This window comes from Enhydra lutris, unplaced genomic scaffold (assembly GCF_002288905.1).
Source record: "Enhydra lutris kenyoni isolate GAN:26980312 unplaced genomic scaffold, ASM228890v2 scaffoldscaffold70, whole genome shotgun sequence".
Classification (NCBI taxonomy): Eukaryota; Metazoa; Chordata; class Mammalia; order Carnivora; family Mustelidae; genus Enhydra; species Enhydra lutris.
The window spans coordinates 2,640,718-2,655,211 of NW_019154154.1; the positions used below are offsets into that span (position 1 = coordinate 2,640,718).

The 14,494-nt window shown below is 44.9% G+C and overlaps 2 protein-coding genes across 3 annotated transcripts in view; one reads left to right on the forward strand and one right to left on the reverse strand.

Moving 5' to 3' along the window:
* Nucleotides 1-1,890: 1,890 nt before the first annotated feature.
* The window catches only part of LOC111159867 (MOB kinase activator 3B), a 219,814-nt gene continuing 207,210 nt past the window's right edge, over nt 1,891-14,494 (forward strand). The window contains exon 1 of one of the 2 annotated variants that reach the window (XM_022522518.1): nt 1,891-2,079. The gene's annotated coding sequence lies outside the window, so the exon portion shown is untranslated. The remainder of the gene's footprint in view (nt 2,080-14,494) is intronic. The other variant, XM_022522519.1, reaches the window with a different exon arrangement.
* Nucleotides 6,845-7,471, reverse strand: LOC111159868 (interferon kappa). The gene has a single exon (XM_022522520.1). The coding sequence runs from the start codon at nt 7,469-7,471 to the stop codon at nt 6,845-6,847; it is 627 nt and encodes a 208-aa protein (XP_022378228.1).

The window sequence follows — 14,494 nt, forward strand, 5'->3', positions numbered from 1 at the left end:
CTAAGGCAAAAACCCTTATTTTTCCTTTTTGAATGGACAGAAAAGATCATGCCAAGGGTATTGCAAGGCAGGCAAGAGACTTCCCAATTAGGGACTAGTGAGTGAAAGGGAAGGACAATTAAAGGTAAACTGGGGTAATTAAGAGATACTTCCATCCTGATTGTTCTGCACCATGAGAGTGTTCTGATTGCCATGAGGCCAAAAGGACAAAAGCTTTAAAAGCAGTGACTAGGGTTTGAGGCAGTTTGGAAATGAAACTGCATTACTCAATAAGAATCATTGCTTAATTAATGGCTGTATATTTGCATCTGACTATTTTTCACCCTCCTGTTTGAGTTTCTTATTCACAATCTCCGGTATCTTTGCATTGCCCAAGAATTAAGTGGAATCATTTAATCTAGTGTTAACATCATTAGACCATGACTATTTGACTATCAAATATTTCTTAAAGTATCAGAAATGACTTAATATTGCAGAAAATGTGTGGTTTTTAGAGGTTCTCATTTAGTAGTGGTGGAAACCACTTTTGGGGGAATGATGTTGACCTCTCATGCATCCTCATTTCTACTTAATATTTTTCCATACTTCCCGGTATTTGGGTGGCTCAGTCGGTTGAGCCTCCAGATCAAGCCCTGATTGGGCTCCCTGCTCAGTGGGGAGTCAGCTTCTCCCTCTCCCTCTGCCCTTCACCTCCGCCCTTGCTTGTGCACATGCCCTCTCAAATAAATAAATAAATAATATATATATATATGACATATATTATATGTCATATATATATAATGTGTATAGTCAGAATTGTAAAATTATATATATATATGACATATATTATATGTCATATATATATATATATATATATAAAGTGTATAGTCAGAATTGTAAAATCCAGTACCTAGTCGTTTGGTACTCCCCAATCGGTATGTACTGAGGAGCTATATGGAAATAAAAAGATGTGGAAGGCATTATTTTCCTTAGGAAGTTTTTTTTTTTTTTTTAAAGATTTTATTTATTTATTTGACAGACAGAGATCACAAGTAGGCAGAGAGGCAGGCAGAGAGGAGGAAGCAAGCTCCCCGCTGAGCAGAGAGCCCCATGCGGAACTCGATTCCAGGACCCTGGGATCATGACCTGAGCTGAAGGCAGGGGCTTAACCCACTGAGCCATCCAGGCGCCCCTCCTTAGGAAGTTTTTATCTAGTGATTCCTACTATTAAGAATGCTTTCTATGTTAAAAAGAAAGAAAGAAAGAAAGAAAGAAAGAAAGAAAGAAAGAAAGAAAGAAAGAAAGAAAGAAAAAGAATGCTTTCTATGTTTAGTTTACCCTTAAAACCACCCAGCAAGGTAGATACGGCTCTTCCAATTTACAGAGGAAAATACTGGTTTAGAAGTCACAGACCGAAAATCATACAGTAGAAAGTCGCAGGGTGTGCCCGGCTTCCAAGGCTATTCTCATTTCTCATTCCACTACTCCCAGGTTGTTCTAGTAAAGCCGCCAGAATCTCAGTATTTACCAATGATTAAAGCCCCCCCGCCCCGCCCCCGTCAGTATTTTCCAACAGTCTTTTTCAACAAGTGAGAAAATCTTGGAGACGATGATTTCCCCCTTTCTAGGTGCCTTGGTTGTGTTGGACCCAGAACGCGAACTTTCTGATGCTTTCTCGCTCTCCGCCCTCGTGAGAGGGTCCCGGTCTTTTTGGCAAGCCCTGGAGCCCGCATAGACCGCCTATTCCTCACCTCTGCGGGAGGCAAGATGAGCCTCCAGGCGACCTGACTTCACGGAGCTGCCATTCCGCGGGCGGCCGCCAGGGGTCCCCGGTCGGCGCCCCCGCGCGAGAGCCGCGCGCTGGGTGCCTGTGGGGGCTACTTCGGAACGGCGGCGGCTGGAGCTCCAACCCCGCGCTCGCTCGCCTGCGCGTTCGTGGAGACCGCGCGCGCTGGCCCCTCGCCGCTCGCTCCGCGCCCGCCGCGTGGATCCGCAAGCGTCCCCCGTCCGGCCCCCGGCTCGTCCTCCTCCTCCGGCGCCGGCTGCGGCTGATTCGGCGTAGGAGCCGACAGGGCCGCGGGCTGAAGGTAAAAGCCCACGGTGAGTGAGAGCCCGCGCGCGGCGAGGCGAGGTGGCGCCGCAAGGCAGCTGCTCGCCCTCCGGGGAGCCGGGGCGGGCCGCGGTGTGGGGCGCCCCTGGGGGAGGACGCGTCGGGGGTGGGGGGCGGGGGCGAGCGGCGGCTCCCGGGCTGGGATCCGCGTCAGACCCCTGCCCGCGCCTCGGCTCAGGCCGGCAACTCGCGTGCCCTTCTCGGGCGGGAAGGAGAGTCCAGTCCCCAGCCCGGGCTCCCGGGCCTTGACTGTGAAAGCTCTAGCAGTAAAATACATGTCCCGCGGGGCACAAGTGCGCCCCGGAGCCGTCCCGAATCGCGGGAGACTGCCGCGTGCGTGTCGGGCTGCGGGCGGCGGGAAGACAAACTTTTGCGAAAGTGCGCCTGGGCGGGAGCACGGCGCGCAGGGCGTGTGCGGAGGCTGGGCGCGGATCGCGCCGGGGAAGCCCGCTCCGCCGGCCCGCTCGCCCCGGGCACTGTCGGGGCTTCGGGGAGGGAGCGCTTGGGTGAAGGACCGGGAAGCTCTGCTGCCCCCTTGGGCCAACAACTGTCAAACATCTGGAATCCAGCCCCTCCCTTCCCCTACGCCGAGGAAGGTGAAAACCCCTTAACTTTCCTTTGATTGTCCTCCCTGCCTTGGGACCCCCTCTCCGAATGGAAAAGGGCCGCCCTCCAGTGCCAGGCAAGTGAGTACCGGAGACCTCCAGGCCCCTCAGGCTCCCCCCTTCACCCACCTTCCTGACCGCCTCCCAGATGTCCTCCCCGTAGGGACCACGCCACAGCGCCCGTGGAGATCATGACGAATGGCCTTTTGTCTCTCCGCTTCTCCCCTATTGTTTGCCTTTGCAACATCTGACGGGGCTCGCGGAGAGCAGGACGCCCCCCGGGTCTTCCCCGCACTCCCCTACCGCCCGCCAACCACACGGCCGGCTCCCGCCCGGCATCCCGACGGGGAAAGGCGAGGAGCCCGGCCCCCGCGAGGCCGCCGCACCAAGGCCCTGCGGTTAGAGGGCGGAGGGAAAGTTGCTGCTTCCCCGCCTCCTCGGCTGCCTGTGGCCCGGGGCGCGTTTCTCGGATCTGATCCCAGACGCGCCGCGAAGGGCGCAGCCGGAGAGGGTTGCTGCTTTCCCGAGAGTGGGAGAGACCTTCCGCCCTCCGCCAGGGTGTCCTTGGGTGGTTCCAGCGGATTTAAATATCCGCCCGAAGGCCTGTGGCTGGGCCGCTTCCAGGGCAGGGGGGACGGGATCAGGGCACTTTGGGTAGGCGGAAAGCCGAGGTCCTGGGGTCTGCGAGTTTTCAGGGACTGGAGAACAGGCTAGAATGGAGAAGGAAGTAATCCAAGAAGCCTCAAGACTTTGCCTAGAAACTGGTTAGGTGGCTCCCTCCAGACTGAACGTGGAATTTTGACTTAGGGGTAGAGCTCCAAGTTTAAATCCCAGGTCCCCTGTCAGCATTTGGAAAAAAGCAAATCCGGAGGATACCGCGCAGACGCCGCCGGGGCAGTGTTCACGCCAGCAAGTCCTTGCGAAACCAGTGGCTTGGAACTGCCTCCGAGTTCCCCCAGGGGGTGCGCCTGTTGGGTTATAGGTGGCCCTGTTTCTTTGCCTTTCCTCGCAAGTCAGATGTTTACACATCATGCCTCTTCTTAGTGTGGATTATTAAAGAGGTAGGGCAACAGCAAAGTAGGCACTCTGAGAAGGCAGAGTTCCCTTACGGTGCCCAGACAGTCGTTTTTGCCGGTGAGGGGAGGCCAAGCCTGTGCACCTGTTAGAAGCTGTGCACGCTCAGCTTTACTGTAGTGGTGGTGCCAGCATTTCCTCATGGAGGCCCAGTCCTCCCTATTCCAGGGAAGCTCAGTTACACTCTTTCTACTCTCTACCTTTTGATCCCTTCCCGGAGCATGGGGAGGGAGGAAGCAAGCTTCCATCAGAACACCTGTGACCTAGGTACCCACTCAAGCATTTTATGTGGGACCTCTGAACAGTTCTGGGAGTTTTCCCTTTATCTGACTTACCAGAAATTTGACTTTCATTCAATAAACAGAAAAAGGAGACTGCTAAGTCAGGAAGCACTTTCTCTGGTGATTTCTGGATATTGCCAGTGGCACCAACAAAAGAAAAAAAGTGAATTTTTGAAGCAATGGAAGGCACTTTACAAAGGTCCCATGAAAATGATGCCTAAGGAAGGATACCTTTGAAATTTAGCAGCTACTTAATAGCAGCAGAAGAGAACACGGCAGACCTGAGTTGCTTAAGAAGTGCCCAGAGACATCATTAATCAGGTGAAAGGGCAGTGTTTGTCCCAGTCTACCCCCGTAAGGAAAACAGGGTAATTGCAGTTAAAGATGAGCTTGTGCAGTTTCTTTAACTTTAGAATTAGCCTCCCCTTCCCCAAGTCATTGTAGAAAACATAGATAATACTGAGAGGTAAAAATGAAGACAAAAGGAAAGGGGATATTATAAATAAGGCTCCAGTAAACAGTCTTACCCAATCATTTCCTTGGATTAATTTCTGGAGCTTAGTATAGCTAGGTTGAAAGAGTTAGTGCACTTTTTAGGATACTTGAGATTGCGGTATTGTCCTGTAGGAAAGTTGTGCCACTTTACCTGCTGTCTAACAATATACAAGAGGATTTTTTTTTTCCTGTATCCCACACCCCGCTCATACTTTATATTATAATCACTTTTTCATTTCTGCCATATGGATGGGAGGTATCCTCTTGTCTTCTTTTGTATTTCTTTAACCACAAATGAGATTAAACATTTTTCCTGTTGTCTGTTAGTATTTCTTCCTTTATGATGATGCCAGTTTATGTCCTTAACCAATATTTTTCAGTGGGGATGTTCTCCCTTTTCTGACTAGAGATGTTCTTAGTGAAAGCATAGTGTTCTGACTTCTGACCCTGCCCTTGTAATCGGACAATCTTTATTGACTCGAAGTGCCAATACTCTTCCCTCTAGCATAGCAAACATTTGGCAAGACTGCAACCATAAATTACTGAAATAACTGACATGATCTCTGGTAGAGTTATTAGGGAGACTGTGCAAAAGCATTAGTAGAGAAATTCTTGGAAAATACCAGATGTATACTTTCTGCTTAGTAGCTTGCAAGCCGCAACATCTTTACAGTTTATGGTGACTTTTTTTTTCTTCATTTAGAACAACTCTTGATGAGTTGTTTTTACTAATGGATTTAACTAACTCATTTTATTTACATTCCTTCCACTGATAGCCAGGATACCATAATCCACAACTTTTAATTTTTGCCTGAAATTTGCCTCTGTTTGGCTTTACCATTTGAGCCCTGTACTTGAATGAACTTTGAATCTAAATAGGTCGGGAGCTTGCTTTTGAAACAATATAGCAGGGGAGGTTTCCCAAGGGTGGAACCAGGTACATTTGTGCTTTTGCCATTTGTGTAGCCACGTCTTTTTGTTAATTCTCGCTTGATGGTGTACAGGATTCTGAAATGGGGAGGAGAGAGAGGAAGAAAAAAAATTGATTTCAGCTGGATGATGGATTAACACTGATGAAGTAGCACACAAGAAAATTTAAGTAAATAATCTAGGTAACCTGGATACAAAATAATTTCTAAAAAGATAAATGAGATTAAAGTGTCTTGTATTATTATAACTAGTCTACTTAACAGACAGAAAGTGGTCTTCCTATTGGGAAAATCCAGTGTGCAAATCAGTGTGAAATATGCAGGTACTTCATCTAAGGCATTTAAAAAAACACAGAAAAACAGATAATATATATATATTTATATATATATTTGCAGCATTTTCCATGCTCTTGGATGTAGAAATCAAATAGTATGCAGTAGGAATGAGCTGTGTTTTCTACATTACAATCATTGGCTCTCAAAGGATGAGTGAGAACTTAATGGCCATCTAATTCAACTATCTGATATCACTGAGGATCTTCATTCTCTTAAAAAAAATAAAATAAAATGCCATCCTACAAACTATATCATTTCAAACACACCAAACTGAGAAGCAAATAGGACAGAAATTTCACTTTTTTTTTTTGAGGGCAGGGGGAGAAAAGAAGGGTTTTAACTCTATGAAAGCTTGTATAAGCTCCTTTAACATGCTCAGCGATCACAGAATACACAGCTATTCTGTGTATTCTGCAGCATGACCGTTAAATCACTGAGGTGTTACATTTTGCAACATTCTCTCATTCATATCCTCTAACATTGGCATGGTGAAGTTCAAACGCCATAGAGCAAAGCAAGTTAAAAAATAGCAAAAGAAAGAGAAAGAAAAGAGTAGAACATGGAGAGGATCTTATTCCTTTATTTAAAACTATCTTCAGGGGCACCTGGGTGGCTCAGTGGGTTAAAGCCTCTGCCTTCCGCTCAGGTCATGATCTCAGGGTCCTGGGATCAAGCCCCACATCGGGCTCTCTGCTCAGCGGGGAGCCTGCTTCCCCCTCTCTCTCTGCCTGCCTCTCTGCCTACTTGTGATCTCTGTCTGTCAAATAAATACATAAAATCTTAAAAAAAATAATAAAACTATCTTCAGAACTTTCTAAGAAGACCGTTGGTACCCAGAGGTGGTTGGCATCACCTCTTAGAAAGGTGGATGTAGCTGATGTCTCAAGGCCAACTTTAGAGACAGCAAACATTACCTAAATGACCGCCACTCCAATGGTGGGCAGGCTTATAGGATAGCCCAAAAATTCTTAAAAAGAAGATAAAGGAGAGGGAGATCATGGAGAGAAAGGGAATTTTAATTCTAAAAAATATACCTTATTTCTTCTTGAGTAGGGCTGCAAATTTCTGAAAGTAGTAGAAACATCTTCTGATTTCCGCTCGGATGATTTCCCAGGCACAGTGACTGTGTCTCTTTTCTTTCAGGAAGTTGTCTATCCTATTGAAATATCTCCTCAGTTCTAGGCTGCTCAGCTGGGGGACCAGAGCTCCTGACCAGTTCATCCCATCTTCTGTCATCTCTTTCAAGTCTTCCTTTTCCTTCTCCTCTTCCTCCAGGCATTGTTCCAAGTACTGCAGCTGCTGATCGAGTCCGATTTGGATTTGTTTCAGATCGTCGCTTTCCCAAGTGGATTTGAGGGTGTACTGACTGAAGATGTTGAAGGCCTGTATAGACATTTCATAGAAGGCCTCCTTGATGTACCTTTTCACAGGCTGGGTGTGTGACAGGATCTCTTGGGGCAACTCAAACGCTTTGGTTTCGCTCAGGCACTCTGCAGGAAAGGAGCTGCTCGTACTGCTCAGAAGTCTCAGGTTTTGCCAGGTGACTTTCCTCAGGTAGAAATGCAGCAAGTTACAGTCCAGAGAGAGGATGCCAGTGATGAGCAGACCCACAAGGCATGCAGGCCACAAACACTTCCGAATCACATTAGGCTTAGTGCTCATTTTTTTTCCCCCAAGCTAAAATATCCACCAGACTCAGGGTTGACAGTTGATGTTTTAGGTCTTAAGTATCCCAACGTGTGCCTTTTATACACCTGAATAATCTTCGTTGGGGAGGAGTTTTCTCATTCCTCATTTTATGTTTCTCAGGGTTTCAGCCCCTTTCCTTTGCCTCGGAGGTTTGTTTTGACTTTGGATGACTCTGACTTTGGAAATGGCTAATCTTTTTCTTTAACGTGAGCAAAGCATTACCGTTGCATTACTTTAGTAGTCTGGGTGACCCATCCCAGGACTACAGGATTGTCATAACAAGATTGATGCAGACTGTTTCAGAAAGAACTGAAAGTTATGACTCTATACACTCATCCATCCAACACTGTTACATAAGAGAGTGAGCGATCCGTTAAAGAAATTTATTTATTTATTTTTTGGATCTGGCCATGTAGCCAATCCGCTTCTCTCATTGAGTTAATCATAGATGTTGGCCAAACGACTTTAATTATTTGATTGCAAGGTCACCAGAATATAACATAGCCTAGGTTTCTCTACTCTTGTTAAATTAAGCTTCTCTATTTGGATATTTTCTCTTTTTTAATTTTCCTGGGTCTCAAAGAAGATGAAAAACAGAGTTGGTCAGTTTGAGCATGGCACTTACTGTAAGCTGGCTTGGTTTTCTGTTGTCATTAGAAAATGTTGTTACTCTTCAACTAGGCTTTCCTTTAGTTAAACCCACACTAGCACCTCCCACAGCTTCACACGCCTCTGATACCCATCATAGAAGTACTTACTACATATATTACTCTATGTGTGCACTCTCTAAATAACGATTTCACAGATTTTATGAGGTGACTAACCTGGAAAAAATTTTGAAAACGAGCCCTTTAATATTTTATAATTATAACATTATACATTGATGCAACCTTCCAGAGAGCAAAATGGTGATATGTACCAAAAGACTTAAAAATGCACATGGTCTTTGACTCAGCAGTTCTCCCTCTAGGAATTTATCCCCAAGAAATAATGATGGACATCTTTAAAGACTTTGCTGTCAGGAAGTTTATCATACAAAAAGAAAAAAAAAGGGAAAACAATTTAAATGTTCAGTAATAGGAAGTGGTTAAGTATATTTGGTCACTTGGGTAAATTCACTTTGTAGTTTAAAACCAAGCTTACATGGGCAGTATATAGAGACTGACAGTATGTTTGTGAAATACCTACATGTGCATATATGTGCAGAAAAAAAACTTTTAATTTTTAAAAGATTTTTATTTATTTATTTGACAGAGAGAGATGACAAGTAGGCAGAGAGAGAGAGGAAGCAGGCTCTCTGCCGAGCAGAGAGCCCGATATGGGACTCGATCCCAGGACCCCGAGATCATGACCTGAGCCGAAGGCAGAGGCCCAACCCACTGAGCCACCCAAGTGCCGCTCTAGGATACTTCCAGAGGGCATGTGAATTTACCCCAAGAGACTCAGTTCTCATTCCATAGAATAGCATAGAATATGTGGGAGTTCAGTGTACCATGTTTGCAACCTTTTAATAAAAATATGTATGTTTATATATATATATATTTATGATTAAACATACACACAGTCTATAGAGTGCAAAGCATCTCTGTAGGCCATACCTTCTTATATAGCTCATACAGCTTCTTATGTCTAAAACTTGTTACCTTGTCCTAGAAGGAACTGCTTGTCCCTCTTTGGGGCTTTTAGATGTGTTGTCCGCCTCTGTTATGGCTTTTTTAAGGGCATAATTGTGGATTTCCCAACTTTGTGTACTTCTCCCTGCCCTGCCCACTTAGAATGCTTAGACTTCCTTGCACTTGGGTTCTGTCTTACTAAACCAAACTCAGAGTTTGTTCAGTTGAATTACTATGCTCCGAGGTTCTGCTCACAGTCGATGGAGGCGGCTACAGATATAGCTGTTGTCAGCCATCTTGACGGTTCCTCTGTTTTCTGCCATGTACAGTTTTGTCATTTTATCCTGCTCACCCCAAATTTCCTCCTCTTATAGTCATTCTATATCTCATCCTTATTTATTCAAAACTGTATTTTTAGCTAGTACCACATGCCAGTCACTGGGTGGGTCTTGAGGATGAAGGAATAAGGTATAGTGCATGATCTCTAGGAGTCCATGAGTGAAGAAGCAGGCACATTCTGAGCATTTTGGCTGGTGTAATTCATAGGTCTTCCCTATAGCATGGGCCTCATCCCCATGTGCTGTAAATGTTAATTGGTGCTGATGGTGACAAGATTCATGACAAAAAAGGAAAGATAATTGACATGGATATCTTCCCCTCTTCCACTGTTAGCTTTTAAAAAGTTCTTATCTATGCCTAGTTTTGCAAATAAAAATACAGAACACCCATGCAGTATTTGGGAATTACCTATGCTAAAAAAAATCACTCGGCGTTTATACCACATTCCAATTTAACTGGGTGTCCCATTATTTTACCCGGTAACCCTGTCCACTGTACAAACTCCCTTTGAGCTTTTAGAGTAGAACTCAGACATGAAACCCTTTACAGGAAACTTTGTCTCTGCTGGCTGTTCACCTCACGGAGAGGTGCATTCAGTTGTGTAACTCCATGCTGACTTTACTTGTATATATTTCCCTAAAAACTGTGCACAGCACACTCCCAAGGGGCACCTGTCGTACTGAAAATATTACATGTGCACACACATGTGTTCAAACACACACACACACACACACACACACACAAATTGCTCTGATCAGAAGTATTATTGGATGATCAGTCATTGGTCTTGTCTCTGTTCTGCAAAAGCCATGCCATGTGAGTATATCTCAGAATATCAGGAAAATGGAAAAGAATGACAGTGTAAGGCAGTGTTTTTATCTGCAAATTTGTGTGTTAACAACTGCTCCATCTGTCATTAGTGATCTGTGTGTTGCCATAGCTAATGGTATTTCCATGATATCTGCTCTTATTTCTCTAGCATGTCATGAGATCATTTATATGTGGTCAGGGGCTGCCTTCTTGCTGATAGAACCGTGTAAAGCCCATATGGGTTACAAGGTAAACAGTAATGGGCAAGGCACAATTTGTTTGACAAAGTGGAGATGAGACATTTCAGTCTAGACAGGATCACTGTGATTCAGCCCGGGAGCATTTAGTATTATTCTCCGGTAGGATTTATTGCTGTCCACGAAAAGGCAAGTTTCATACCAAGATGAGTGTAACATGTTGATCATCTGTGTTACTCAGTACCTGAAAGTAGGTGGTTCCATTTGTGGGGTCAGAAAGTGATTGAGCCCAGTAGAGAGCTCTGAGATGGGGAGCCATGCATCCCTCTCTGGCAGTGCCCTCCCCAGGCTGTGCAGATAATGGTCACCACAAAGGTGTGTGCCGCCCTCTAGCTCCAGACCAACCCTGAAGCTCCATCTTGGTGTTTGGCTCATTCTCCCTGCCTCTCACTTTGGGGTCAGCCTCTCTCATGCTCTTCTAGTCCTCTTCTTGACTGGTCTTTTAATGGTGTACCTGATATAGAAATTTGTAATGACTACACAAGTAGTACATGGAAATGTCTTTATTGTAAAAATTTGAACACTTTAGAGAAAGGGAAAGCTCTGTTTGCCTGCTCAGCCTCACGCCATGCTGCTCTCCTCCCAGAGATTGTTAGTTGTTAGTCTGATATATGTCCTTATTCCATACTTGTCTCCCCACTAAACACCAAGTTCTGTGAGCACAGTACAGCCGGCTTGCTTGCTGTCCTCTCTTGACTGTGCTGCAAGACCTGCAGTGATGGGGAGGGACCCAGATCCCTTCCTTGGATGGTAAGTGGCCCAGTAGTGGGGAGATTTGTGTGTATTTTTGACAGTTGCTAAACCAACATTATAAAAGTTCTGATGTGCTTTAAAGTTTAATCCTGTAAGTGTAACTCTGACTGATATATGATATCATTTGCATATAATCTTATTTGCATATAATCATTTGCATATATCTGATATATGATATCATTTGCATATAATCTGAACAATCTACATTATGAACCTTTCATGAGTATGAGGCCCAAGATAAATGACTCGCTAGACCCGGATCAGATGGATCCAGGTGTCTTTCACAGCACCTGGCACAAGGTAGGTGCTCAGTAATTATTTGCTGGATGACTGAAAGAATGAAACTGTGTCTCAGTGACAGGGAAATTATTTGGTGATTTGGTTCTTTGAGTGTAGGGATCTGGGGAGGGCAAAGTTCAGCATTGGGGAAACTGACAAGTTCACAGAAGGGTGGGTAGGAGCTCTGACCTCCACTGCTTTCTCCCCGTGGCTGCTGAGGTCATGAGCACAGCCATACCTGTACAGTAGGGGTATCACATAGATCTGTGTTGTTTGGGTGACTCACATGCCTAACTGTCCAGACAGTTATTGAATTTTGTATCCATGGCATCTCTTACATCAACACACTAAATATTTGTTGAATAAAAAATGCCATGTGATTTGTTAGGATCGTCAAGTTTGCTATGCAAGCAAAACGAGGTTCTGAGAGCATTCCTTCCCCGAGTATTGCCACTTCCCTGTTATAGTAGATGCTCCCAGTAGCTTTGTTTGGTTCTCTGGGTTTTGTTTTGTTTCTCATCATGTCACCCTTAAGGAGGTCTTTGGACAGACTTACCCTGGGTTCTAGTTTATAGCCCAGCTTCAGATGATGCATGTAGTAACCTGTGTGCGGAATTAATTTTAGCTTTTTGAAAATGATCCCTGGCAAAAAGACATTTACCATGTGAAGTGAATATTTAACTAAATAAATATCCAACATCAGTAAAACCTACCCTCAGTTTTGGGATTACCAGAACAGCTTCCACCTGTATCCTTTTTTTTTCTCTTGGTCGGTTCGAACCCTAATGGGGCTTTCATGGACTCACTGAGTAAACGTGGATTTCTTCCCAGACCACATCCAAGAGTGCCACAGTCTGGGAAGAAACAGCAAGAGTGGAGTGAGTGATGGACAGACATATCCTCTTGCCTTGGAGATACACACACACACACACACACACACACACACACACGTATATATATTTATATGATCTATTTATTTGTTAGAGAGAGAGAGTGAGCAGAGGATGGGGGAGAGAAAGACTACTCAGGCTAAATTCCTCCTGAGCATGGAGCCTGAGCAGGGCTCAACATGGGGCTTAACCCCAGGACCTTGAGATCATGACCTGAGCCAAAATCCAAAATTATATGATTAACTGACTGAGCCACCCAGGCACTCCTATCTTGGATAAATGTTTAAAAGATAGCTACCATTGCAGAAATGAGGACAGGGTCTTCTTTTAATTACTGTCAGCTTGCATGCAGTCATAGGTTTCCTGACATTTATGAATAACAAAGAAAGGCATTATTATGGGAAAATTTAAGTGGACTTTTCTTAGACTGACAGAAGACTCACAAGCCTCAATTTTTAGAATTTCTTTAGGATCTGAATAATGCTTGGGTTTGGGGGTAGTGTCCAGGAATAATCTACTGGAGCCAAGGGGAGTGGGGAAAGGGTCTCTTCTTGCCAAGAGCCCTGCCTCTTGGTAGCCTATGAAGTACAGAATCTAAATCATAGAATGTAGGGTTGGAAGGACACTTAGAGAGATAGACTACTGGGGTCAAAGGGGTGAATTGACTTGCCCAAGGCGATAGTGCTACTTGGGGACAAAATCAGGCTGACATATAGGTCTTCTGACCTCAATACCATCAGTGTAAGCCTTTCACCAGCATGCAGCAAACTCTGTTCTCCCTGCCTCCGCTGAGAGGAGCAGCCCACTTACAGTCAAAAGAGAGGGGGATCTTGGAGACCGGGGGCTGTCACTGTTTTGAGGCCAGGAAGGGAGGAACTAAAGCTCTTTCTAGTACTTCACAGTGGCTTCTCAGCTTTGTGGGGAAGGGGATAGCAAAGGAGGAAACCCTGAGTTAAGTCTGCTACCCCTACTATTTCTCAGTTATTTAGAATTCTGTAGGTAATGACTGGTTTCCCAGATTCCCGGGTCAGTTCAGGCCTAGAGAAGTGGCTTGGACTGAGTTTTCTGAGAGATTCCCCCCATTTCTGAAATTAATGTGTTCACGTATTTGTTTACTTGTGTCTCCGCGGCTTAACACATAATATATGTTCAGTAAATATGTATTGAACAAATAGGTATCTGTTCCACTATTTTACCTTATGACTTTATTTTAATTTAAATTGAACTTCAATCCGTTTAGCGACCTCTTGGTACAACTGTATAGCTTTGAGCAAGTCACTTAAACTTCCTGTACTTTGTCAGTAAATAGGGATAATGAGAACCTACCCTAGAGGGTGGTTGTGGAGATATAAATTGCTGAGAACGGTGCCTGGTACTTAGTAAGTGGTCATTAAATGATATGCGCCATTGTCGTTGTCGTCATCATCATAATCATTATCATCTGTTGCCTGTGGTATTAGACACAATGACAAATTCCAAGAATACAGGGGCAGAAAAGCCAGAGTCATCCCTGTCCTTGCAGAGGGTCCTGGAGGCAGTGATTCCAGAGCTGAATCTTGAAAGGCAAGAACTGATGGAAGTTTGAATTAGGACAGTGATAGTAGGTATGGAAGGGAATTACCTAGGAGGTAAGATTGATGGGTCTTAATAATTGATTTGGGATGGGAGGGTGAGAAAGTGGAACTCGACCAGGAAGAAGCCCAGTTTTCTAACTAGTTATATTGTGTCACCAATTAAGAGGAAGCATATGAGAGGAAGAGGAGGCTTAGGGGAGCAACTGGTGAGTTTTGTTATGGTTGAGTTGCTTAGAGTTGTCTATGGGATAGCCAAATGGAGATGTTCATCCAGCAGTTAGATATGTGGGACTAAATAAGGACAGGAGGCTGATCTAGATGGGAGAGATAGATTTGAAATTATTAGCAGAAACTATAGGTGATAATTTAAGGCCTTAAGAATCAGTTGGTTTGGGCGCCTGGGTGGCTCAGTGGGTTAAGCCGCTGCCTTCGACTCAGGTCATGATCTCAGGGTCCTGGGATCGAGTCCCGCATTGGGCTC